The 27,979-nt window shown below is 32.9% G+C and overlaps 1 protein-coding gene across 1 annotated transcript in view; it reads left to right on the top strand.

The window, feature by feature from the left end:
• The window catches only part of LOC114327472 (nose resistant to fluoxetine protein 6-like), a 107,561-nt gene that overhangs the window by 48,986 nt on the left and 30,596 nt on the right, over positions 1-27,979 (top strand). The window contains exons 6-7 of the mRNA XM_028276108.2: positions 5,030-5,196; positions 24,967-25,135. Of these exons, the coding sequence (XP_028131909.2) occupies positions 5,030-5,196; positions 24,967-25,135 (336 nt within the window). The remainder of the gene's footprint in view (positions 1-5,029; positions 5,197-24,966; positions 25,136-27,979) is intronic.

Raw genomic sequence — 27,979 nt, forward strand, 5'->3', positions numbered from 1 at the left:
GGGTCTTCCTTTCCTTCTTTTCGTGATTGGGTCCCGTTTTTGGATCCTCTTTGGCATCCTCTTCTTTTCCATTCTCATCACGCTTCCCATCCATCTGTGAGCGGCCGTGGAGTAACGGCAATACCGCTGGCCTCATACGCCAGTATACGTGGGTTCGAGCCCTGCCAAGGACAAACCATTTTCATTTCCAATAATGACACGAGTCGTCTCACCGTACCTCGGAGAGTACGTTAAACCGTCGGTCCCCCTGTACATCGACACTAGTTACTTGAAACAGGGTTAAAGATGTAATTGGCGCTGGAACTATCCGAAAGGATCTCCCCGGCAAAAATGCCATACGATATTATTATTATTCCCATCCATCTCACCCTCAGTGCTTTTATGAAGCGACTGATGCTTGGTTCGTTGCACAGTTCCTCTAGTTCCCTGTTTGTTCGGCGCAGTCAACCTTTCACAGTGTTTTTCCCTCCATATCTAGCTCTGAGCATTTTCATTTTCCATCTTTCCAATTTCTCCGTATTTGCTTTTTTCATTGTCCATATTTCTCTACCATATGTCACTGTGGGCCTTATTACCGTTTTATGTATCCTTAGCTTTGTTTTTCTCGAAACATATTTGGATTTTAATAGTGGTCTTACGCTTCCCATCTCTTTTATTTCCCTTTGCTAATCTGACAAAATCTAGAACGGTTATCAGCGAAGGATAGACATTGATGCTAATTGTTGAAAAGATGGATCCGGTTGTTCTAACTCGGCTATTTCTGATTATTGTTTCCAATATTAAGTTAAAAAGCACCGTGGATAACGGATCTCTTTGTCTAAGACCTCTGTTCACTTCAAATTCATCTGATGAGAATACTCTCCATACGACATGATTTCGCGTGCTATTCAAAGTCATTCTTACTAACCTAATCAGTATTGCGAGTATGCCCAAGGAGCTCAGTGCTTCATACATTTTATTCCTTCTTATCCTAGCATACGCTTATACAGTCGGGTGCAAAAAAATCGATCCACTGAAAATTTGATCATTTTTGATGTCTCGAATTTCCTAAAACCGTTGTCTGATTTAAGTGATTTTACCATGTTACAGCCTTATTCATTAACAATATAGACCGGGCAGTATCGTCGCCCCCACTGGCGAAATTATTCCGATTCGATTTTTTTGCACAAACTTACTCAAAAAAAAGGTCCTTATAACATATCCACAGGGTGCCGGCCGGTGCTGTGGTCGAAAAATTGTTTAAACAATTTTTTTTAAACAAATTCACAAAAATAATTTTTTCATTTCGAACAAAATTTTTTTAGATACATTGGCTTATTCTGAGCAAAAAAGGTCTCTTGTTATTTTTTTCTAAAATTGATTGTTCTCGAGTTATATGCGATTAAAAATTTGAAAAATGCGAAAATGGCCATTTTCAAGGATTAATAACTCGAGTAAACATTATTATTATGAAATTCAAAAAGTGACAAAATCAAGTTTCAAACCCCTTCTTCAAGGTCCTGAAGAGATCTTTGTGATTATTTTATTACAAAGCTGTTATTTTTAATTATTAACAATTAGCGCTATAGTCCAGGATGTATCCGTCGCCCCCGTTAGTGAAATTATTCCGATTCCATTTTTTTGCAGAAACTTACTCAAAACGAGGTCCTTATAACATATCCACAGGATGCCGGGAGGTGCCGTGGTCAAAAAATTGTTTAAACAATTTTTTTTAAACAAATTCACAAAAATATTTTTTTTATTGCAAACGATTTTTTTTAGATAATTTTGGTTATTCTGAGCAAAAAAGGTCTCTTGTGATTTTTCTCTAAAATTGATTGTTGTCGAGTTATACGGCCATCTTCGCATTTTTCAAATTATAAATCGCGTATAATTCGACAACAATCAATTTTAGAAAAAAATCACACGAGACATTTTTTGCTCAGAATATCCCAAGTTATCTAAAAAAAATTGTTCGAAGTGAAAAAAATTATTTTTGTGAATTTGTTTAAAAAAAAATTGTTTAACCAATTTTTCGACCACGTCACCGCCCAGCACCCTGTGGATATGTTATAAGGACCTCGTTTTGAGTAAGTTTCTGCAAAAATATGGAATCGGAATAATTTCACTAACGGAGGGGAACGATACATCCTGGACTATAGCGCTAATTGTTAATAATTAAAAATAACAGCTTTCTAATAAAATAATGACAAAAATCTCTTCAGGACCTTGAAGAAGGGATTTTAACCTTGATTTGGTGACTTTTTGAATTTCATAATAATAATCTTTAATCGAGTTATTAAGCCTTGAAAATGGCCATTTTCGCATTTTTCAAATTTTTAATCGCATATAACTCGACACCAATCATATTTAGAAAAAAATAACAAGTGGACTATTCTAGCGTTTATAAAATACTAAAATTAAAAACCAACTATAGCCTCTTCTTCTTTTTCTTCAGGTGCCATCTCCGCTACGGAGGTTGGCAATCATCATAGCTATTTTAATTTTTGAGGCAGTAGCTCTAAATAGTTGTTTCGAGCTGCATCCAAACCACTCTCTCAGGTTCTTCAACCATGAAATTCGTCTTCTTCCGATGCTTCTTCTGCCATCTATCTTTCCCTGCATTATGAGTCGTAGGATACCATACTTCTCGCCCCGCATCACATGTCCGAGATACTGTAGCTTCTTTTCTTTAATTGTAAGTTCAACTTCCTTTTCTTTACCTATTCTTCTCAGTACTTCATTGTTTGTAACTCTATCTACCCAGGAAACCCTCATAATTTTTCTATAGGTCCACATTTCAAAGGCGTTAAGTCGTCTCATTGTCTCTACATTTAACGTCCATGATTCCACTCCATAGTATAGAACACTGTAGACGTAACATTTTGTTAGGCGTACTTTAAGAGCTAATGTTAAATCTTTGCTACATAGGACCTTTTTCATTTTTATAAAATTAGAACGTGCTTTTTCGATTCTGACTTTTATTTCTGCAGTGTAGTCATTATTTTCTGTTATAAGTGTTCCTAGGTAAGTGTACTTTTTTACTCTTTCGATCTGCTGGCCCTCTACTATCAAGATTTCGTTAGTATTATGGTTGTTTTTACTAATTTTCATAAACTTCGTCTTTTTGATATTGAGAGAGAGTCCGTACTCCCTACTACACCTTACTATTTTACTCATGAGTCTTTGCAGGTCTTGTAAACTATCGGCTATTATTACTGTATCATCTGCATATCTGATGTTGTTAACTAAGACTCCATTTACTCTTACGCCGACTGTTTCATCTTCCAGAGTTTCTCGCATTACCTCTTCAGCATAAGCGTTAAATAATAGAGGTGATAGTATGCAGCCTTGCCTGACTCCTCTCTTTATTTCCATTTCTTCAGATGTTTCTTTTTCAATTCTTACTATTGCTCGCTGATTGTAATAGAGGTGTGTTATTAGTCTTAAATCTCTTTCATCTAGGTTTTTATTTTTTAGGATTTCCATGAGTCGATCATGTTTTACTTTATCAAACGCCTTATTGTAGTCTATAAAACAGACGTAAAGAGGATGGTTAACATCCAAACATCTCTGTGTCAGCACGTTGAAGGAGAATAATGCCTCTCTGGTACCCATACCATTGCGGAACCCATATTGAGTGTCACTAATATCCAGCTCCAGTTTAGAGTGTATTCTGGCGTGGATAATTTTCAATAGAATTTTCAAGGTATGTGACATTAAGCTTATGGTTCGGTAGTCACTGCATTCTTTTGCATTCACCTTCTTTGGCAAACACACAAAGGCTGATGTCAACATTTCTCTAGGGATGATTCCAGTAGTATAGATAGCGTTGAACAGTTCTACTATTATGTCCAGGTTTTTCTCGTTGACCAACTTTATCAGCTCGCTAGGCAATTCATCTGGACCAGCAGATTTATTGGTTTTACTATATTGGTAACTATAGCCTCAGGTTTTCTTAACATTCTGTTTTTTGATTCCTTCGCTTATGTTGGATAATAAAAAAGTTAGGTATTTTAGCAACTAGCCATGTTCTTCATCAGTACAGGGTGTTTCTAAATAAGTGCGACAAACTTTAAGGGGTAATTTTACATGAGAAAATAATAACAGTTTGCTTTATAATCATATATCCGCAAATGCTTCGTTTCCGAGGATACGGAATGTTCAATTTTTTTTTTACAAATTGACGATTTATTTATTGCTTTAAAACCGGTTAAAATATGCAAATCAAATTTGGTGGGTTTTAAGACGTAGTTATTGCACATTTTTTGACATACAATTAAGAATTTTATATTTACCATTGGCGTGCATACGGGTAATATGATCGGTCATAATACCCGTTTTGGCGCTAATGGTGAATATTAAATTCTTAATTGTATGTCAAAAATGTGCAATATTTACGTCTTAAAACCCACCAAATTTGATTTGCATTTCTCAACTGGTTTTAAAGCAATAAATAAATCGTCAGTTTGTAAAAAAAATTTGAACATCCCGTATCTCGGAAACGAAGCGTTTGCGTACATATGATTATTATTGTCATTATTTTCATGTGTAAAATTACCCCTTAAAGTTTGCCGCACTTATTTCGAAACACCCTGTACTGATGACGAACATGGCCAGTTGTTAAAGTACCTAACTGTTTTATTATCCAACATAAGCGAATGAATCTAAAAACAAAATGTTAAGAAAACCGGAGGCTATAGTTGGTTTTTAATTTCAGTATTTTATAAACGCTAAAATAGTCCACAGGTTAATGCGAACTTTGAGAAAAAAATACAGTTTGATTCGTACACCCGGTATACAATGACAGTTTACCTGTCTAGCAACAATATTATTACAGCGATATTGTTAGTGAATAAGGCTATAACATATTAAAAAATCACTTAAATCGGACAACAGGTTTAGGAAATTCGAGTAATCAAAAATGACCAAATTTTCAGTGGATCGATTTTTTTGCACCCGAGATGTGGCCAATTACAAATATTTAAAAAACTGAGACGTCAGAAAAAGATCTGTTAAATAAAGAAAAATAATAAGATTTATTTTGCAGTGGAGACGAGAGATTTACACCAGTTTCGTTATTTCTGGACCATTTGCTGTCGACAGCTTTTTGACGATGAGTGGAATGCTGATGTCTCTGGGAATACTTAAGTTTTATTATTTAAAGGAGAACAAATCCCTTCCAGTTCTTTCTCTTTATTTCCATAGACTTTGGAGGTAAGTATGCAAACAAATGACCGAAACGCCTAAGTTTTAGTCATTTCTTTTATATGATCGTATATCAAATATAAAAAAGTATATTGTTAGTTGTGTGGATAATTTAGGTTTTTTCCAAAATAAAGTTAACTGGTGATTTAATAGTTCTTTTTATAGGATGGGCTTTTAAAGTCAATGAAAAAAAATTATAATAATTTTATACAGTGTGACAAAGCTAAATGGAAATTCATTATTTCGTAAACCGGCGAGTTTAATGAAAAATCAGTAAACAGGTCGATTTGTATTTTTAAATTATGACTTTTTGACAAATATTTTATACAAGTGATGTCATCCATCTAATCGATGTTTTTCTTAAATGAAAATAGGGGTCATGTGCTAGCTCATTTAAAGATTATTTAATTCTCTATTCAGTAATACAAACAGTAACATTAATTGACACAGAAAAAAGAATGTATGTAATTTATTTAATTCAAAATACATTTTACTGCTTTCAGAAATCAGAAAAAAATGTTTATTTCACAAATAAACATTGCTTTTCGCATAAATTAAATATTTAAATTGCCAAGAGGCAGGTGGGTGGCAGCATGAACATTGAATTTAAGCGAAAAGCAATGTTTATTTTTCAAATATTTATTTTTTCTTTTTGTTATTTGACAGCAGTAAAATGTATTTTGAATTACTTAAATAAATTACATGTATTATTCTTTTCGTGTAAATAAATTTAATTCAAACATTTTTTTTTGGAAACCCTGTATAAATAATTATGTTAATAATTTGTTTCAGAGTTGTGACTGCATAGCTCCACCGAGGACGCATGAGATGCAGAAATAGCTATCTGGAGATGGTGGTCCAACTCTGAATCAAATGAAAACAAAAACTGCCTTTATCTTTTTCATCTTACTCAGATTTGAGTACCTGATTCTTTCGGTCCTTTTCCTAGACGAAAAGAGGGTGGATACGTGGCCTAAGTGTCCTTTATTTGCCTTCTTCTATATTCGTCGTCTCTTGTGCTTATATATTGTAAAAGCTGGAGATACGGCATGCAGCCAGAAAGCAGTTTCTTAACGAAAAAGTCTTGGATTTAAATAATTGTTTATTATTTTTATTTCAATTATTCTAATTGTATAAAAGTAGCAACCTTTGCATCTGGAGTTTTTTCGTCTTCCTCGTATTACGAGAGATGTCGCTGATTTGCGTCTCAAAAGGTGAATTCATTGCATTGTGATGTTTTCCCTTAAATAGGCAGGGTTTGTCGATTTTGTTTCAGAGTTGTGACTGCATAGCTCCACCGAGGACGCATGAGACGCTATTCTCATTAAAAAAAGCATCGATTACGTCATCACGCCTAGATGGATGACGTCATATATATGCCAAAAATCATAATTTAAAAATAAAAATCGACCTGTTTCGGGATTTTTCCTTAGAGTCGACGGTTTACGAAATAATGAATTTATTTCATTTGGGTTTGTCACACTGTATAAGTATTCGTTCATATATTATAACATCCATGATAAGACTTCGAAAAAAATGTCTATTTAAAAAAACAATATGGAAAATATTTTAAAACAAAAACGGTGCGAAGGAACAATGTACATTAAATAAGTATAAGACAAGCTGTTTTCTGCGCATTTCTTGAAATACATACGACACACACAGACACACAACAAAGTAAATCCCAGATGCAGGGGACGTGAGAGTTCCGGAATAAGTTTTTCTTATGTCCGAAGATCAGAGAGACGACACTTCCTTGACTCCCCAAGCTACCTCCACTCGACCCCAAGCGCAGACATAACGTTGGGAAAGCTTTACTTGTTTTTGATTTTGGATACCCTGGGAAATGGGGCATCCAAGTTATGGGTAGCTTCATACGCCTTTCTCCCTGGTTTTCCTCTTTTTTGTGAAACCTCTAGAATTCTCTCTCATCCAAATCTGTGTCCATCCGGTGAGCCAGTGACTTTGGTTTTTGGCCATGGTTACTGGCTGTTTAAACTACTTTATTTAATGGGTTATAAGTCAAACAATCATAGTATTGAGTAAACTTATATATTTTTATAAAACTTACTAAACATCTTACATACAATAAATCATACAAGTGACAACCATGTTGACTGGCTTGAAGTTAGCCATGTCATGTCTAGCACGCAGCCCCTTGCTACGCTGTTACACAGCTATATATATTAAACACCTTCCCCCTAAGATCGATATCTATAAGGGGTCTTTATATTACGACCAACTCTCGTCTTATAACTGTTAGAAGTCTCAATATTTGGGTTGACTTTATGACTCAATGTAGGTACTGATTTTACATTTGGGCTTGGGCAACTAATGGTTTTATTAACACTATCATTTACGTTAATGTGAGTGGTATCTTTATGAACACTTTGTGACTGAATATCAGGGTACAACTCGGGTTCTAAAATGAGTTCTTTTTCAAGTGTTGTGGTGTATGAATGTTTCATTTGGTGTGAATTCCGTCTAATAATTTTATTGTTATCTTCTTTTTTCACCCAATATGATCTAGGTTCATTGGCCTTTTCTAACACAATTGCTTTACGCCAATAATTATCTTTTGAACTTCTTATTACTACCCTATCTCCCTTTCTAAACTCTACTGGTTTTCTTCGTGCTGTCTTATCATAACGTACTTGTAATTTCTCTTTTTCTTTGCATAAATTCTTATATACTTGTTTCTGGATTGTAGGTTCTAATTTATTAGCTGTAGTTGGTAATTGTCCTCTCAGGATCCTGCTCTGTAAAATTTGAGCTGGAGATGCATCAAGATTTATTATGCAGGTATTATTATATTCCATCACCAAATCTCTAAAATCAACATTTTCCTCATTACTCTTTCTTAAAATTTGTTTGCTTATATTGACTGCTTTTTCTGCAAGTCCATTACTCTGGTGGTAATGTGGAGTGCATGTCATAATTGTAATGTCTTTTTCTCTATAATAATTTTTACATTTTACCGAAGTAAATGGTAGATTATCTGCAATTAAAATTTCTGGATATCCAAATCTACTAAAAGTATCTTGAAATGAGTTGATTACTGAACTGGAGGTTTTATCTTTTAATATTGAAATGTCCAACCAATGCGAAAAATAGTCTACAATTACTAAATATGCTTTTGAACCATACTCTAAAATGTCTGTACCAACTTTATTGAATCTTAGTCTGGGAATGTCATGAGGCATCATTGGTTCTTTAAAATTATTTGGTCTGTATTTCTCACATATCCTGCATTTTTTTATATAGTTTGTCACATCATCATTAAGTCCTGGCCAATAATATATACTCCTGGCTTTGTTTATAGTTTTACTGACTCCTATATGGCCTTTGTGAAGCAATTTTATCATGTCAAGCCTAAGTTTTTTCGGAATAATTATTTTGTCATCAATAAATGCGATGCCAGCTTCAAAATACAGTGAATCTCTTATACCATAGTACTTTTTACACACTTGAGGAACATTTTTTTCTTTTGGCCACCCATTATAATAAAAATCAAAAATTACTGCTAATGCCTCATCCTGGCTAGTAGCTAGTCTTAACTCAGATTGCTTTTCCTGGCTCATAGGTAAATGTTTACTCACTGAGTGGACCATTTCAAACATTTCTGGGTCATGTGTCTCTATATTTAAACTGGACCTAGATAGCATATCAGCAAAATGTATGTCTTTCCCAGGAACAAAATATACATTTAATCTGTACTTGAGAAGTTTAAGCCTTAAACGTTGGAGTCTAACTGATCCAATTTTGGAAATTGGCTTCTTCATAATGGAGATTATAGGTTTGTGATCTGATTGAACGTCAACATCAAAATTATAAATAAAATTGTGAAATTTTTGAGTAGCATAATAAATTGCCAATAGTTCCTTCTCAGTCTGACTATAATTTATTTCACTATCATTCATATTTCGTGATGCACAAGCTACTAATTTTAAAATAGAATCATATTTCTGGAACATACAAACACCTAAACCATTTTTAGATGCATCACATTGTAAAATAATTTTTTGATTAGGATCATAAGGGACTAACGCTGGTGATTTACAAATTATGTTCTTTAAATTATCAAAACATTTTTGATGTGACGGGAGCCACACCCATTCTACATTATTTTTAAGTAATTGACAAAGAGGTTGAATATGTTCAGCCATGTTCGGAATGTACCGTCTAACGTAATTAAATGCGCCCAAAATTCTTTGTAATTCTACTTTACTATTTGGTTTTTCAAGTTTACAAAGTGATTCCTATGTTTACCACAAAATTTACCATGACCTCTAAAAACTTCAGGGTTAAGGTTTATAAATTTATCCCTTTCTGCTAATTCTAAAGTACCACAACTCTCAATATTGTTGATTCGTTTAACTAACCCCAAATCAATACATAATTTACCACTTAAAAGAACTCGAGTTGCCCCATTAATAATTGTAAAATCCTCGTAAACATACTTATTTTTATGTTTACAAAATAAATTTACGACACCCATTGTTTTAGCCTGAGTACCCTCAAACCCTTTCAGTACATAATGATTATCCCTAATTTTAAATTGTTTATCAATTTTCTTAAAAATTTTTAATGGAATTATACTTACATCTGCACCTGTGTCAAGTTTTACTTTAATTCTCTTGTTTTCAATTTCTATAATTTCATCCCAAATATTTTGACTACTTACATTTTGGTATACTTTATTGACATTTCCTACAAAACTATCAGCTGATCCATCACTGCTATCTTCATCTATGACATCAATATTCTTCACTCTACACGACTTTGCAAAATGGTTTAAAAGCCCACATTTCTTACATTTCTTTCCATACGCTGGACATTCTCTGGCCCCATGAGTTGATTGACATCTTTTACACTTGAATTTTTCATTGGTATTCGCTTTACTTCTAGAGTTATTATAATTTCTATGGCCCTGGTACCTATCTTTACGAACTTCTCCTATGTCTACATCTTTTCTTTCGGTATGAAATTTCAAATTTTGGTTCTTACTTTGTTCACTAGTTCTACAAAATTCGATGGCTTTTTGTAGGGTAAGTTTGTCCACTCTCAATAGAGCTTCTCTAGTAACTGGATCTCTGATGCCCATTAATATTTTGTCTCTCAGAGCTTTATCTTCGGCTGTTTGTTCTGGATCAATTTCATTATAATTACATGTTCGAATCAAATGTCTACAACTAGTAAGAAACTGCTCAAACGACTCTCCTTCTTTCTGGACCCTCATGATAAAATTGTATCTTTCAAATGATTCATTCATCCTTGGATTAACATACTTATCGATTAGTGATATCATCAAGTCATACTTGTTATTTTCGGCTTCTGGGATCTCGAATGTGGACATAATTTTGGCAGACTCAGCCCCAATTATATTTCTTAAAATTGACATTTTCATTTTATCTGCTGACTGGTCTTGTCCCGTTGCTAGTAAATAATCTTCGAAACTAGTCTTCCAGAACTTCCATTCGCTTGCAGCATTTTGATCCTGCAGGTCAAAATCTGGTGGTAATTTTACATTTATTCCCATCACTGCCATTGTAGGTTATGTATGGTACCTCGTGTACAAGTTGCTATAAATTTAGCTTTTCGACTGTAAACTGTAACCCAACTAGCTGTTTGACTGCGCCATGTTTAAACTACTTTATTTAATGGGTTATAAGTCAAACAATCATAGTATTGAGTAAACTTATATATTTTTATAAAACTTACTAAACATCTTACATACAATAAATCATACAAGTGACAACCATGTTGACTGGCTTGAAGTTAGCCATGTCATGTCTAGCACGCAGCCCCTTGCTACGCTGTTACACAGCTATATATATTAAACACTGGCTTTCTGCATTGGAGTTTCTGACAGTTTCTGTGTGTTTTTGTGTTTTTTATGTGTGCCAGAAGATTGGCTGCCGACTAAGCAAACGATGTTTGTCTACCTCACCAGCCGATCGTCCGGAGAGTCTGACCACCAAGCCCGTGCCTTACGATGTACGGGGTCAATCCTCAGGAATCGCGGTAGCTCTACCTGGGGTATCTGTGGAAAAAATTCATGTCTTCCTTTGAATAACCTAAAACTCAGAAAAGGTTGATTAAATGGTGTGAAGTAGTACCACCCACCTAGGGATTGTGGCTTACCTTTCCAGGTGTATAGTGCCTTCATTTGCCTCGTGTATGTGTTTTTGGATTTTTCCCATTTTTCTTTTTTTTTGGAATTTTTCCCTTTTTTTAACTTACCTATCCTATTTTATTAATAACCTATTTTAGGTCTATTTGCCAACCCGTTGAGTCCTGTTTCTTACCATGTGACTACCTCTTAATGATTCTCTCGTCACTCTTCAGGTTGATACCGTATTAGTTAGTATCTGGGTTGTCATGTGATTTCTCATCAGTTCTTTTCGTAGTTCTTTAAGTTACTTAGACTTACATTTAAATAATTTCTTAGTTAGTTGAAGATTCCATACGCTTTTTCACTATATTTAGGATTCTTATCTCTTTGGTTTCTCTGAATACGAACCTTTCGCATATTTATGTGGGGTTATTCACAGGCTTCCTTACAATATGATTTTGGGCTATTTGGATCTTCTTTCTGTTGGTTTTACAGGTTTAGTCCCAAGCTACTGATCCATATGTTATAGCTAGTATTATAACGTTGTGTGCCATTCTTAACACGTTTTCAGGGCCAACTCACTATTTTTTCCAATAAGAGATCTTAGCGTACTTCTTAATATCCAGTTTTTAGTAATAGCGCTGTTGATATACGGTGTGTATGTCATTCTTTTGTCCATTAAGACTCCTATACACAGGGTGATTGATTAGTGGGGTAAAGCTGAATAGATCCGCTACAGTAATAGATAGCAATAAAAGTTAATAAAAAAACTTAGAGAAATTTGAGATTTATATTACAAAATTAGTTAGAATGTTACAGGGTGTTCGATAACCTAATGGCAGACCAAACTTATGTTTTTTTTAATGGAACACCCGGTATTTTATTTTATATTCGAAATCCTGCTAACTTATCCATCACAAAAATATAAAGGTTTGTTATGTTTACAAAATTATAACCAATTTTATATGAAAATCGTAACAAGTTCAACTCCCTGTATAATTAAAAATAAGCACAGCAGCAATGGTTCATTGATGCCATATTTTTTATTTATTGTCAAAATTTTTAAAAATGATTGATATTGCTAATTTTCTTTATATCGAATAAAGGGTGATTCAAAACGCAAGTACATTATTTTCTCAATAATTTTAAATGGAACACCCAGAATTTTATATCACTTTTGAAAAGTACCATTACCGTATTTTAATTTATATGCAACATTCCCTACGTCTAAATTTATTAGTTTTCGAGATATTTTCATTTTTCAATGGACCAGTAGCTTGGCCATCCAGATCGCCAGAATTTAATAGACTGGACTGATTTTTTTGGGGTTACGTTAAGAATGAAGGTTATAAAATACCCCCAACAACAAGGGATGAGATAAAAAATAGAATGCAAAGTGTATTTCGAAGTGTTAATTTACAAATGCTTCGTAGTGTAAGTAACTCATTCAATGACAGTTTTTAGGCATGCATAAATGTGTTAAGAGGTCGATTTGAACAACTTACGTAATTAAATATTTAAAATATTTTATTAAAAGTAGCTTTTAAATTTTTTAAAAATGTTGTATTTTGTGTTCATGATTTTTTTTTGTAAAATATTTTACTGATAAATCATTTTTCGTTCTTTATTTGTTACATTATTACATTTACATACAACAGTAGTTTTTAATTGTTTCCACAAAATGTTGTATTTTGTGTTTGTGTTTTCTTTTTTGTAAAATTTATAACTAATAAATTATTTTTCTTTCTTTATTTGTTACATTTACACACAGAAGTAGTTTTTTAATTTGATCAAAAATGTTGTATGTTGTAGTTCTGTTTTTTTTTGGAAAATTTATTACTAATAAATTATTTTTCTTTCATTATTTGCTACATTGTTACATTGACTACCGGACTGATAATAAGTAATCGTCAATTGTCAGTTTTAAACAATTCAGTCATGGCTTACTTAAAGTTTAGAAAGATTTAGACACCGAATTAATTTGATGAAAAATGAAAATATCTCGAAAACTAATAAAATTAGACACAGGGAATGTTATATAAAAATTAAAGTACGGTAACGGTACTTTTCGATAGTGATATAATATACAGGGTGTTCCTTTTAAAATTACTGAGAAAATAATATACTTGCGTTTTGACTCACCCTGTATTCGATTTAAAGAAAATTAGCAATATCAATCATTTTTGAAAATATTGACAATAAATAATAAATATGGCATCAATAATCCATTGCTGTTGTTTTTATTTTTATTTATACAGGGAGTTGAACTTGTTACGATTTTCATATAAAATTGGTTATAATTTTGTACATACCCTATATAACATAGCAAACCTTTATATTTTTGTAATGGGACAGTTAAGGAGATTTCGAATATAAAATAAAATACAGGGCGATCCATTTAGTTTGGTCTGCCACTATGTTATCAAACATCCTGTAACTTTCTAACTAATTTTGTAATATGAATCTCAAAGTTGTCTACAATTTTTGATTTAACTTTTATTGCTATCTATTACTACATATAGCGGATCTATTGAGCTTTAATTACCCCACTAATCAATCACCCTGTATTTTGCCTGATTAAATTATTTTATCTGTGTATTAAACATTTTTACTTAACGGTCTGCGCTTCCGAATTTTTTTTTGGAACATGCCTTTTTTGGACTGCCTGTGACCTGTCTGATTTTACGGCGACTTTCCATTGAATACACCTGTACTTCAATTAATTTAGCACATGTTATAAGCATCTTCTTGCTAGGTTTGGATCCAATCTTCTCGCTGATATGTCATCGACATATCGACAGAATGATTTACGGGGAGGTTGGTAGATATATCTGCGGGGTACCTATGTGGTATACAGAAAGAGTGACAGTAATCCTCTCAGGCAGCAATACTCCAGCCTCAATAATTCTGACTTCAGACAGAAAGTGTACTAATTGAACCCTGAAATTTCTATTGGGTATAGATATTATTTCTAAATCCCTTTGTGATGTATTCGCTCAATCTTAGCACTTGTAGCTCGCTCAGTATTCAGTCCTGAAACAAAATTGTGCGTGCTTCTGGAATTGCATCTATTCTTTCAGACTCTTCTTTAAACCTCGCTAATATTGTCCTAGCTGCAACCTTGCTTATTAATGGTAGTAAGCTGATTGGTCCGTAGTTTTGAGGGAATGTTCCATTTTTTCCTGCTTTCTGTAACATTATGAGTTGTGATTCTTTCCATTTGTTATGAAATCTTAGGGTGAGGATTGCATTTATGATCTGGCTATGTATACGATTGGTTTCATCTGCAAATCTTTTAGTGCTCTGTTGGCGAAATCACCTGGTCCTGGTGCTTTTTTGCTTTTAGATATTTAGTTATTCTTTTGACTTCTTCTGCGAAGGTGTGAGTTATTTCTATTTCTTTGCGGTTTCTTGATAATTTTCTGTGGTTACGTTCTTCTACTTCTATGAAATCTAAATTTTCATCTTGATGGTAGTTTAGTCCGAATTGTCTTTTTTTTTTCTTATGTCGTTCATACTATCCCATTTTCTCCGTGTAATGGTGAAATAGGTTTCTTTTCATTTCTTTATAGGTATCCGTCTTGTTTGAACATAAATGTTAAATGAACTCATCCTAGTAGTTTTAAGAACAGAGGCATAGGAACGAACGCTCCTGTGTTCCTACAGCTGTTTTCTCAGTTACCTGTTTAGTTGTTTTGCTCCTCTTGTTACTTCTGCATTTCTAGTTCTGTTTGCTCTCCGCCTTTTTTCACTAACCAATTTTTAAGTCGTTACTTATCTTCTGAAATATGAATTATTTCTTGAAATGAGTCATAATAAATATGTGTTTATTACTACTACTAAGTATGTGTTAATAGTTATTTAACCAACAAGTGTATTAATAAGGGCGATTAACAATTGAGATATTTTAATCGAGATATTCGAGATTTTTCTGAAAAATCTTTTGATTTTTCAAATACACAGAATTTTAAACAATAAAGTAAATATATAATGACATACAATGACAGATAGTACTAACAGCGGGAATATAAATAGGTATATTTTTTTTTATATATCTTTTTTATATTTTTTCTTTCTTTTTTTTTATTATTTTTTTTTTTTATTTTTTTTTTTTTATTTTTTTTTTTATTTTTTTTTTTATTTTTATTTTATTATTTTTTTTTATATTTCTTTTCTTTTTTTTTTTTTCTTTTCTTTTCTTTTTCTTTTAACATATAACAATTTACAAGAAATACTTACTCTATATTTTACAATTACAATTTAAGCTTAATATCTAAAATATGTTTATACAATAGTCGGTATACCAACTCATTATTTTCTAATGTTAATAAATAATTTAAATTAATGGGATGGTGGACATCAGTCAAAGAATACAGTGAATTTAAAAACATATTAACTTTATTAGAGATAAGAGAACAGGTCAAAATTTTGTGTTGTAGATTGCCCAACTGTCCACAAATACATTGTGGACTATCAGCTATATTAATTTTAAATAAATATGATGGAGTAAGACAGTGGTCAAATCTCATTCTGCATATGGTTCTTATCATATCTTTTGTCGACTCCATTTTAGAAAACCAAGGTTTATCCGTTATATAGTTTCTGATTGATAAAAGTATTTTTCTGATTGATAGTAAAATAGCTTTCGAATGAAGTAGAGGGCTAAAGAAGAATGTTGCAGTTTTTGCTGTGGAACTCTGAGAACATCATTTGGAAAAAAATTAATAAATATATATATATATATATATATATATATATATATATATATATATATATATAAAATTATTAAAAAAAAAATACAAAAATAATTATTTATTAGTAGAATTGTTTATTATATTAGTATTAGTTTTATGATAAGATACGAAAAAATGACTAATAAAATAAAAAATAGTAAAATTGGCGAATGGATTTAGTGTCCGCAGTCATATAAACCCAAACAAACAACAATAAATAGGTATATGTTTGGTTGCCTACACCACAGGTCACTGCCAATCACAGAGCGTTTAATTAATTTATGCAAGCAATGTATGTTGTGTTGCCTATAATGAAATCGTTCATTAATAGAAAATCATTCATTAATAGGGGTAATTAATCAATGATCCATTTATGATCAATTTTAACACCCTCAAAATCATTGATTAATGACCCCTATTAATGAATGATTTTCTATTAATGAACGATTTCATTATAGGCAACACAACATACATTGCTTGCATAAATTAATTAAACGCTCTGTGATTGACAGTGACCTGTGGTTTAGGCAACCTAACATATACCTATTTATATTCCCACTAAAAAATTTAAAATCAAGTAGCCGCTGTTAGTACTATCTGTCATTCTTCTTCTTCATGTATCATGTCCTTTCAGAACGTTGGTTACCATCATAGCTATCCTAATTTTATTCACTGCCACCGTAAATAGCATGCTTGTGTCAACATCATACCAATCTCGCAATTTCTTCAACCATGAGGTTCTTCTTCGTCCTGGACCGCGTTTGCCTGCTATTTTTCCTTGCATAATATTTTGTAGCAACCTATATTTGGGACCTCTCATTACATGTCCGAAGTACTCCAGTTTTCTCTGCTTGATGCTTTTTATGATTTCAGTAGTCTTGCTGAGACGTTCTAGTATTGTGGAGTTTCGAATCTTCTTCACCCCGGAAACTTTTAAAATTCTTCTATAGCACCACATTTCGAAAGCCTCAAGGCTCGACTTAGATCGATTTTATTCACAGTCCAAGACTCGACACCATAAAGTAAGACCGAGAACACGTAGCAGCGAAGTAGGCGCATCCTCAATGCCAATTTTAGGTCTCTGTTACATAACACCTTGGACATCCTTCTAAAAGCGGCTCTAGCCTGCTCTATCCTAGATCTAATTTCGCCGTGACTTTCTGCGTTACAATTTAGTTGCTGTCCAAGGTAAACGATTTTATCAACTTGCTCAAGCTTGGTATTATTTACATATATAGCCGGTTTTATTTGCTGCTGTTTACTTATTACGAGTATTTTGGTTTTCCGTATGTTCAGATCCAGACCTGCCTCCCTACAACTCTCAACGACACTATCAAGTAGTGTTTGCAGACTGCAGATCTTCTTGACTAGAAGCTAGGAGTACTGTATCGTCCGCATATCGCAAATTATTGATGACTTCACCGTTCACAAGTATTCCTTCTTGTTTTTCAGAAAGAGCTTTTCTGAAAATTCTTTCGGAGTAAACGTTGAAAAGCATTGGTGACAAGAGGCATCCCTGCCGTACTCCTCTTTTAATATTAAGAGCCTGTGATTCCACACCATCTACTAAAGCTGATGTTGTTTGATTCCAATATAAATGTGCAATTATTCGAACATCTCTGCTGTCCAAGCCTATGTCTTTTAGAGCTTCGATCAATATAGAGTGCTTAATACGATCAAATACCTTTTGGAAGTCAATAAAATAACAGTATATGTCTACAGATATATATCGACATCTTTGAGCAAGTACGTTCATTCCAAACAATGCCTCTCTCGTTCCAAACCCGTTACGGAAACCAAACTGTGTGTCATCCAGGTATTCCTCGCATTTATTGTAGAGACGACCATGTATTACCTTCAGAAAAATTTTCAATAAATGGTTTAACAAACTGATGGTTCTATAATCAGCAAAGGTTTTTGCTGCTGTCTTCTTAGGTAGAGCTATAAACAGTGAATTAGACCACCCATTAGGAAGTTGTCCGCTGGTATAAATGGTATTGAAAAACGAAGTTATAGCCTCTAAAACATTGCTATCATTTATAAGCTTGTATATTTTAGTTAGAATTTCAGCAAGACCAGTCGCTCTGCCATCTTTTGATGATTGTATGGCTTTTATTACCTCAGAGCGTTAAAATATCTCAATTGTTAATCGCCCTTATTAATACACTTGTTGGTTAAATAACTATTAATGAACCTTGTTTCTTATTATTGAGTTTGACGCCTAATCTTCCTCTAAAGGTGCTTATCTTCTGGAGATGTTGGCGACCACATTGACCCATCTTATTCTATTCACATCAGCTCGAAATAGACCAGTTGACGTTAGACCAGTCCACTTCCTAAGATTGGCCAGCCAGGATATACGTCTACGTCCAGGGCCTCTCTTGCCCTCAATCTTGCCTTGCAGAATCAACTGTAGAAGTCGGTATTTATTATTACGCATAAGGTGGTCGAAGTAAGCCAACTTTCTATTCTTCACGGTGTTAATTATTTCTTTGTCTTTTCTTAGTCTCTGGAGAATAGTTATGTTAGTTGTGTGGTGTATGAGACCCTCAACATACGTCGGTAGCACCACATTTCAAACGCCTCTAATCGTTTTATGGCATCTTTTGTAAGACTCCAGCTTTCTACTTCGTAGAGGAGGACAGTAAAGACGTAACATCTAAGAATTCTTATGCGTATATTGTTACTTAAAAGGTAAGTTGCAGAGAATCTTCCTAAGGCTGTTAAAAGAGCTTCTGGCTTTTTCAATGCGAGTTTTCATTTCGTAGCTATGATCCCAAGTATCCTTAATGTTGCAGCCCAGATAGCATATTTTTTGTACTCTTTCTAGGGGTGTATTGTTTACGGTAATTTGGGCGTTTATGTTGGTGTTCTTACTAGCGATCATTATTTTTGTCTTCTTACAATTTAGATTTAGGCCGTATTTGTTACATGCTTCTACAACATTATCCATCATCCATTGGAGCCCCTGCGCACTATGTGCCAGCAATACTGCATCGTCTGCATTTCTAATATTGTTTATAAGTTGTCCATTTAATGCAATACCATATTCTGATTCGTCCAAGGCATCTCTAAAGATGTTTTCAGAGTATGTTAAATAATGCTGGTGACAGTATGCAACCCTGTCTAACTCCTTATCTACGAGTCCTGATGTTTTTAGGATATTGATTAGTTTTTCATGTGGGACTTCAATATTATTTTAAAGACACTTAATATTATTTTTAAAATTTTATTTTGAAACTTTCGAAGAATTTTTATAGAGTGCATATGTTATAGTCAAAGCCCGAATTTCAGGCACTCCTAGGTTTGACTAGGTAATCCTCAGGTCTGACTGACGGTCTTAGTCAAAGTCCGAAATAAATTATAGTTTCGGCCTTTGACTAGTCAAACCTAGGAGAGACTAAGTTGGTCAGGCAAAGGTCGAAATTTAATTTTATCAAATCGGAGTTTGACTAGTCAAACCCCGATCAGCTATTAAAATGTAATTTGTTAGATTAGTGTTGTTCTGAAGCGTTTCTATACGTTCCTGAATATTATAAACGATCAAGAAGAGACAATAAAATTTACAATGGAAAAGGAATACAATAACAGCCTACCTTTCCTCGATGTTTTGATCTCAAAGAAGGATATTGGATATGAGACTCAAGTGTATAGAAAACCAACACACACCAACAGATATCTCAATTACAAGTCAAATCACAACATCAACGTTAAAAAGGGAATCATTAAATCCTTATATGATAGAGCCAAAATTACTTGTTCTAACGAAAATTCCTTTTTAGCAGAAAAACAATTGTTAACATCTGTTTTATTAAAAAATGATTATCCTTTATCGTTTATAAATAAGGAATTGTCAAGATTGGATCGAATGGAACAGAACAACTTAGAACGGGATCCTACAACATTCACCAGAAATAGTACGAGGAAAATATCAATACCATATATAAAAGGACTATCCGAGAAACTTAAAACAATAGGAAATAAATTCAACATTTCAACAACATTCAAAACAACAAACACATTGAGATCTATTCTATCTCAAACTAAACCTAACAATGATCAAGAAAGAACAAAGAATTGCATTTATAAAATACCTTGTGAATGCGAACAATTTTATTTAGGTGAGACATCAAGACCATTAGACGTTAGAATAAGTGAACATCAATCTTATATTAAAAATAGAGAATTTGAGAGATCTCAAATATGTCAACACGCATGGGATAATGAACATAGAGTTCAGTGGAGAGATTCAAGTACCGTCCTGAAAGAATCAGATAGTAAAAAGAGAAAAATCAAAGAAACGGCTCTAATTATGCTAAATGAAACCAATTGTGTCGCAAATTCCTCGGTAGAATGCAGTAGGATGTGGTTACCCATACTGAAAAAGGAAGTCAATAGAAAGAAAATACCAAGATTAGTAAGTCAATAATATCGAGCTAGTACATATTTTATATTTTACTATTACTTATATATCTAGTATTATTAATATTATTTATAATTTAAACATCTTACAAGTCAGAATTTGGTATTATTTTTTGAGAGTAAATTAATGTAAGACCAAATACTTACGATGTCGGGATAGTATCACAGGGTTTTTCCTGGTTTTCCCTTGTGATTTACTATGAAGTCTCTAACGCGAGAATTTTACTGTCGTTGCATTTGGTTGTCTTTTTAAAGACAGATCACATGCTATAATTTTTTATGACGGATATTCTTGAGTTGGGGTTGATTTCATGTAATCGAATGAACTATCTTTCAGTAAGTCGTTCCAGGAACGCAACTAATAAATATTGGCAATATCATTTTAAAGTCTTCTATACTTATATATACAAATCCCGTTCACAGCGTAATACGCCTTTGGGTTCCCGTTCGCCAAGCCTGTCTATTCTGCCAGTCTTCTTCAGATAGATTTCTTGCTGACATTGCTTTTGAGATTCCTTGGATCCATGTTGTTGGTGGTCGTCCTCGTTTTCTTTTCTCTGGTGGTACCCATTCTAATATCTTTTTGGGTAGTCTTTCTTCCCCCATACGTCTAACATGTCCGTACCATATTAGTTGTTGTTTTTCGATGTCTTCTATAATTGATCTTTGTACTTTCATTTGTCTCCTGATGTCCTCATTTTTCACATGTTCTAATCTAGACTTTCCCGCTGCTCTCCTCCAAAAATCCATTTCAACTGCCAATAGGTTACCTTTAAGTTTTTGTGATAACTGCCACACTTCTGAGCCATAGACGATTACTGGTTTTAATATGGTATTATATATTCGTTTTTTCGTTTCCGGTCTTATATTTTTTTGCCATAATACTGAATTCAACGCACCTATAACTTGTTTTCCTTTGGTTATTCTGTCTTTTATGGCTTCATCACTTCGTCCTGTCTTTGTCAGTTTTACCCCCAAATATGTACATTGGTCACATTTCTTAATAGTTTCATCTTCTAAGTCGAGGTCATCTGGATTATTTTCTCCTCCTACGCAAAGATATTGTGTTTTTTGGACATTTACTTCGAGGCCCCATTTTTTGTACTCTTCCATTAGTTTTCTAGCCATATACTCCAGGTCTTCTTTGTCTTGGGCAATAACTACCTGGTCATCTGCATAGTGCAACGTATATAACGTTTCATCCCCAATAGATAGCCCCATCCCTTTACACTTCTTCTTCCAGTGCCTGAGTGCTTCATCGATATATATGTTGAACAGTATGGGAGATAAACAACAACCTTGCTTAAGTCCTTTTGTTACCTGAAAACCATTAGACACCTCTTTTCCTATTTTAACTTTTGCTATTGTGTTCTTATAAAGCTCTTTAATAGCATCGATTAGTGTAACGCTGATACTGGTTTTCTCCAATACTTTCCACAACTTCGCAACAGGCACGGTGTCATATGCTTTTGTTAAATCGACTAAGAGTAAATGCACTTCTCGAGATCTCAGTGTTCTTTTCTCAAGTATTTGGGATAAGCAGAAAATACTATATATTGTGGATCGTCCTGCTCTGAATCCGTTTTGTTCTTCTGAATCAAAAGGGCGGTATTCTTCGCATATGCGTTCTTCTATACTTTAAAATGTATAATATATGTCTGAATTGCCAATATAAATGAGTGAGATTAAATAAATTATTAGAAGAATTTTTTTGCTTAGCAACAACACTTTTGTTTATTTTAGTAATATTTTGTATTTTGACAACGGCACCCGATTTGGGCGTCGAAACGTTAATAAAATTATTTTTTTAATTTTAATTGTGGCTTATTTCCCATATAAATAATTAATTGTTAGATTAGGTTTAAAAAAACTTCATTTTTTAATTTTAATGTTAATTATTTTTATATTGTCGTAATTAAAATAAAAACATTAGTGTTTATTCTCACATGTCGAGGCATTATGGCATTTAGAGAGTTGCACAATACGTTAGACCTTTTACACTTACATAATTTTGAAGAGCATTTTTTATTGCAGTAGCATTTTATAAAGCCTTATCCTCCAAATTTATAATATTTTGTACCTACTAATTTCTCTTAGAGGTAGCTTAGTGTCTGGAGCATCTTCGAAATTAAGAAAATTCTCTTTGCATTCTCTTATTTGATTTCTTGAAAAAAGTGTGTTTATTGTTCCGTACTTCGTATCAACTCTATATAAACCGTCAATTATTTTATCTTGTATGATACCCAAAATATTTCGAGCATCTCCTTTGGCTCTATCAAAGCTGGGGATAAGTATAGGTATTGTTACAGTTTTTCCGATCGAAATTGGAGGACATTTTTTTTCACTTAATTGTTTCATAGCATTAGCCTGGGTATGAAGACCTTCAATCGCCTTTCCTTTATTTACTTAGATAGAACCAAAGGAGATGCTCGAAATATTTTGGGTATTATACAAGATAAAACAATTGACGGTTTATATAGAGTTGGTACGAAATACGGAACAATACACACACTTTTTTTTTCAAAGAGAATTTCTTAATTTCGAAGATGTTCCAGACGTTAAGCTGCCTCTAAGAGAAATTAGTACAAAAGATCCTAAATTTGGAGGTCAAGGTTTTATAAAACGCTACTGCAATAAGAAATGCTCTTCAAAATTATGTAAGTGTAAAAGGTCTAACGTATTGAGCAACTCTAAATGCCATAATGCCTCAATATGTGAGAATAAACACTAATTTTTTAATCTCAATTACAACAATATAAAAATAATAAACAATAAAATTAAAAAATGACGTTTAATTAAACCTAATCTAACAAATTACGACATTTAAATAGCTAATCGGGGTTTGACTAGTCAAACCCCAAATTAAATTTCGACCTTTGCCTGACCAACTTAGTCTCTCCTAGGTTTGACTAGTCAAAGGCCGAAACTGTAATTTATTTCGGGCTTTGACTAAGACCGTCAGTCAGACCTGAGGATTGCCTAGTCAAACCTAGGAGTGCCTTAAATTCGGGCTTTGACTATAACACATACACCAACATCAAAATCTGAAAAAGGGCCAACTCTAACGTATATCCAGTGATTAAAATATATTAAATTATATATTTTATTAAATTGCTTTGGAAATCGACAAGCCTAAATTACTAACAATAAAAACATATGAAAAACAATTTTTTTAAGAAACGCTTTTCTTTAGTTACGAGTGACTAAAATTTATAAAAAAATCAACTAAAAAGAAAAAAAATAAAAAAAATTGAAAAAATCTAACACATTCGTCAAAAAAAAGCGTGGCGCATCTTCATCGATTAAACGATTTTCGCCACACGCTTTTCTTTAACAAATGTGTTAGATTTTTTCATTTTTTTTATTTTTTGCTTCTTAGTTGATTTTTTATAATATTTTTAATTTTAGTCACTCGTAACTAAAGAAAAGCGTTTCTTAATTTTTTTTTTTCATATTTTTTTATTTTATACTTTTTAGTCCTACACTTTTCAAACATTACATATATCGTCATGTTTATTAAAATATGTATAAAACATATGATGTACTAACATGAAAAGTAGTAGGAATCGGCAAAAAATTTGAAACTTTATTGTTTATTTATGAAGCATAACGTAAACAATTAACGTAAAAAGTGAAATTATGTATAGTTCATATAATTAGCTACAATCTGTAAAAGTTTCAAGTTTCTTCATTGTAAAAAACAAGAGAATTTAAGCATTTTCCGTTAAAATCGTTTTTTTATTTTAACAATTATTAATAAACATAAAAAAATTATTGACTATTTGTGTATTGTTTCCGCGAATGCATATGTCTGCAAATGTTCAGTCATTTGCATTGAAGAAAAGGCAGTCAAATTAACGTCTAAAGATTTGACCCAAACGATTGAGCTAAAGAAAAGCGTTTAATTAATACGCCAAAACAAACTCTCATGTTAATTGTAGCACAAAACGTCTCTAACGGTGGTTTTTCTAAGACTGCGATAAAAACACGAATTTTTTGAATTCGAGTTTTGGTTGAAGTTTTATTTCGTATCGTATTGAAATTTGACACGAATAAGCGCCGATATTTATATAAACAAATATATGTGCGTTCAAAATTTGAAACTTTATTGTTAATTTATTAAGCATAACGTAAACAATTAACGTAAAAAGTGAAATTATGTATAGTTCATATCATTAGCTACAATCCGTAAAAGTTTCAAGTTCTTACATTGGAAAAAACAAGAGAATTAAAGCATATTCCATTAAAATCGTTTTTTATTTAAACAATTAATAAACATAAAAAAATTTTATTGGCTATTCGTGTATTGTTCACGCGAGTGCATACGTCTGCAAATTTTCATTCATTTACATTGGAGAAAAGGCAGTCAAATTAACGTTTAAAGATTTGACGCAAACTATTGAACTAAAGAAAAGCGTTTAAATAAAAATACAGATTTTAAACGAATCATTTGTCCTGGATTTGTTATGTTTTTTTCTAATGATTTGTTTTTGTTCTTGTGTTCTTCAGGTTATGTCCAGCACTGATTGCTATCATATTATTTTATATTAGTATCGTTAAACACATTTTCAATGGACCCGTATGGAATATCTGGACCAATACTACCTCCCGTAATTGTTACGAAAATTGGGTACACACAATGACGTTTACTAACAACATAGGAGAGCCTTCGGCTATAGTAAGTATTTATCTTTTATTTATATTGTTTTTATTAAATAATATCGATGATTATTTCATTCATAGAGATTCTGACCAATAGAAACCTACAAGAATAAAAATTACAGCAATCATTTTTGATAATTTCCCGTTGTCAAGTATTTTACGTCAGATGTCCTTCGTTGCTACGGAAAAATACATTCAGTGACATTTGTTCGAGTCATCTAAATATTGCATTAATTTTAGTTGTCTGTTTGATGCACACCCTGTATTCAAAACTAGTTAAACCGTTAAATTAATATAAACACACACACATTCTTCCACTTATAGACGATTTAATTTGTTTTGATAATAATGGGTTCAGAGAAAATTATGTCATGCGATTCAGCTGTTTGCTGCATAGACAAAAACTTTACGATACGCTGGGGACAGATATTAACCAGTAGTGATGTAAGAGAAGAAGGAGAATACAGAACAGCAGGGAGATACTGGATTCCATCAAAATAAGAAAACTTCAATACTTGGGCCATATAACACGTGGTGACAAATATGAACTCCTAAAATTAATTATGCAGGGAAAGGTTCAAGGAAGGCGCAGCATAGGTAGGAGAAAAATGTCCTGGCTGAGAAATCTCAGAGAATGGTTTGGATGCAGCTCAACTGAACTCTTTCGGGCTGTAGTGTCAAAAGTGAGAATAGAAATGATGATTGTCAACCTTCGTCGCGGAGATGGCACGTAAAGAAGAAGAAGATGTAAGAGAGTGTGAATTGAGAAGTTAAACAGATACCGGGCAATGAACGTCGAAATTACGTATTGCAGGGGATATTAAAATTGAGACGTCGAAGACGAGACACACGGCAATCGTTGACGTTTCGTGACGCGTGATAAGAACACATTTTAAATATTTGACGTTGTTAGATCCATTAGAAATATAGGTAGAGATACTTTTATTTACTTTCGAACCCGGGGCAGTTGTTGACGACGGGTAGTTTTAAACCAGTGCCCCACAACGTTAACGTTTCACAACTTGTCACAGAGAACAACCAGAAACAGGTTTAGCAAATATTCAAGCGAAGATATCAATAAAATATTAGTTAAAATTATTTAAAAAGACAGTTTTATTCATGAAATAATCTTACCGAATTACTCTCGAGCTCGAATTATCGATTTGTTTTGCCCTCGTGACACTTTGACATAATTTCACTCCCTTTAGGCTCGTGAAATTAAAATTGTAAAAGTGTCACTCGGGATACAAATCGATAATTTTAGAGCTCTCGTGTAATTACTACTGATTCTTTCATTCATAGAGATTCTGATCAATAGAAACCTACAAGAATAAAAATTACAGCGATTATTTCATTCATAGGAGATTCTGACCAATAGAAAGCTACAGAAATAAAGATTACAGCGATAATTTTTGATAATATCCCGTCGTCAAGCATTACGTCAGATGCCCTTCGCTACTACGCAAAAATGAACATTCAGTGACATTAATGACAATTAATTTTTTACAACTTGTCACAGAGAACACCAAAAAACAGGTTTAGCAAATATTCAGTGAAGATATCAATAAAATATTAGTTAAAATTATTTAAAAACACAGTTTTATTCATTAAATAATCTCAGCGAATTACATTCGATCTCTAAAATTATTATCGACTTGTTGCCCTCGTGACACTTAGACATAATTTCACTCCCCTTCGGGTCATGAAATTAAAAATGTCAAAGCGTCACTTGGGAAACAAATCGATAATTTTAGAGCTCTCGTCGTCAAGCATTACGTCAGATACCCTTCGTTACTGCGCAAAATGAACATTCAGTGACATTAATGACAATTAGGCCGGTCGTCCATTGGAAACGTAGTCGCTCGACTCGTAGGTAGCGCGTATACGTCCGTGTATGTGCGATCATGCTACTGAGCGACTGGTATCATCCACGGCAGGCGACTGTATACGCTGTGAGCTTGTACGTAGAGGGGATATTTATAAATTCGGGAGCGCCAGTAGTGACAAGTCTGTAAACGTTTACTGGAAATTTGACATAAATGTCAAAGTGATTAATTTAAAATTAAAATTAAAAACATTAATTATAAAAAATATTAGTTGGTCAAAGCTGTGGTATATATTTTTACCTTAAATATACTTACGTTTTATATACTCAATTTACGTTTTTAATGTTCCGTAATATGTAATTATAAATTAATCTTAGCGCCATCTACACGATAATTGTGAAAGTATCCGAAGTAAGAAATTAATATTTCATCAATAGAACGTCAAAATGATTAGCAAAATCTTAAAAAAATCTTTTACAATTTAATTACTTTTTAGCGTTGCAAATATTAAGCGATATCAATTTAATAATAAATTTAAAAATTACCGGTAAAAGTTGAATTATAATCCACTAGGAGCGACACCAGCGAAGCTCAGAGCGTATACTACTTAGTTTGCGACTGTCATCATCAAAAGAAAGTGTATTTTTGTGAATAGCGTGTAAAATATACATAGAAAGCATAGTTTGAAAGGAATCATTTATTACGCAAATATGTATGTTATTTATTAACATTGTTATTTATTTAAAAAGGTTGGTACCTTTGTACAATGGCCTCCCCTTTAGCGGGAATCGACTCTTTCATATATTGTTGGCGATTCAAATTTACACGAAATATTTACTATACTTTACCAGTATTTAATTACATTTTTCGCCAAATTGAAAAAAACATTGTACCTAATTTGTTAATAAAAATAATTTAAAGATTTATGTAACTTTATATTTACTTGCTTTAGATGTTAGACGTTTATTATTGAAAAAATTTCAAATAAAAATTCTTTCGATTATTTTATTCATAGGAGATTCTGACCAATAGGA

This window comes from Diabrotica virgifera, chromosome 1 (assembly GCF_917563875.1).
Source record: "Diabrotica virgifera virgifera chromosome 1, PGI_DIABVI_V3a".
NCBI classification, from domain to species: Eukaryota; Metazoa; Arthropoda; class Insecta; order Coleoptera; family Chrysomelidae; genus Diabrotica; species Diabrotica virgifera.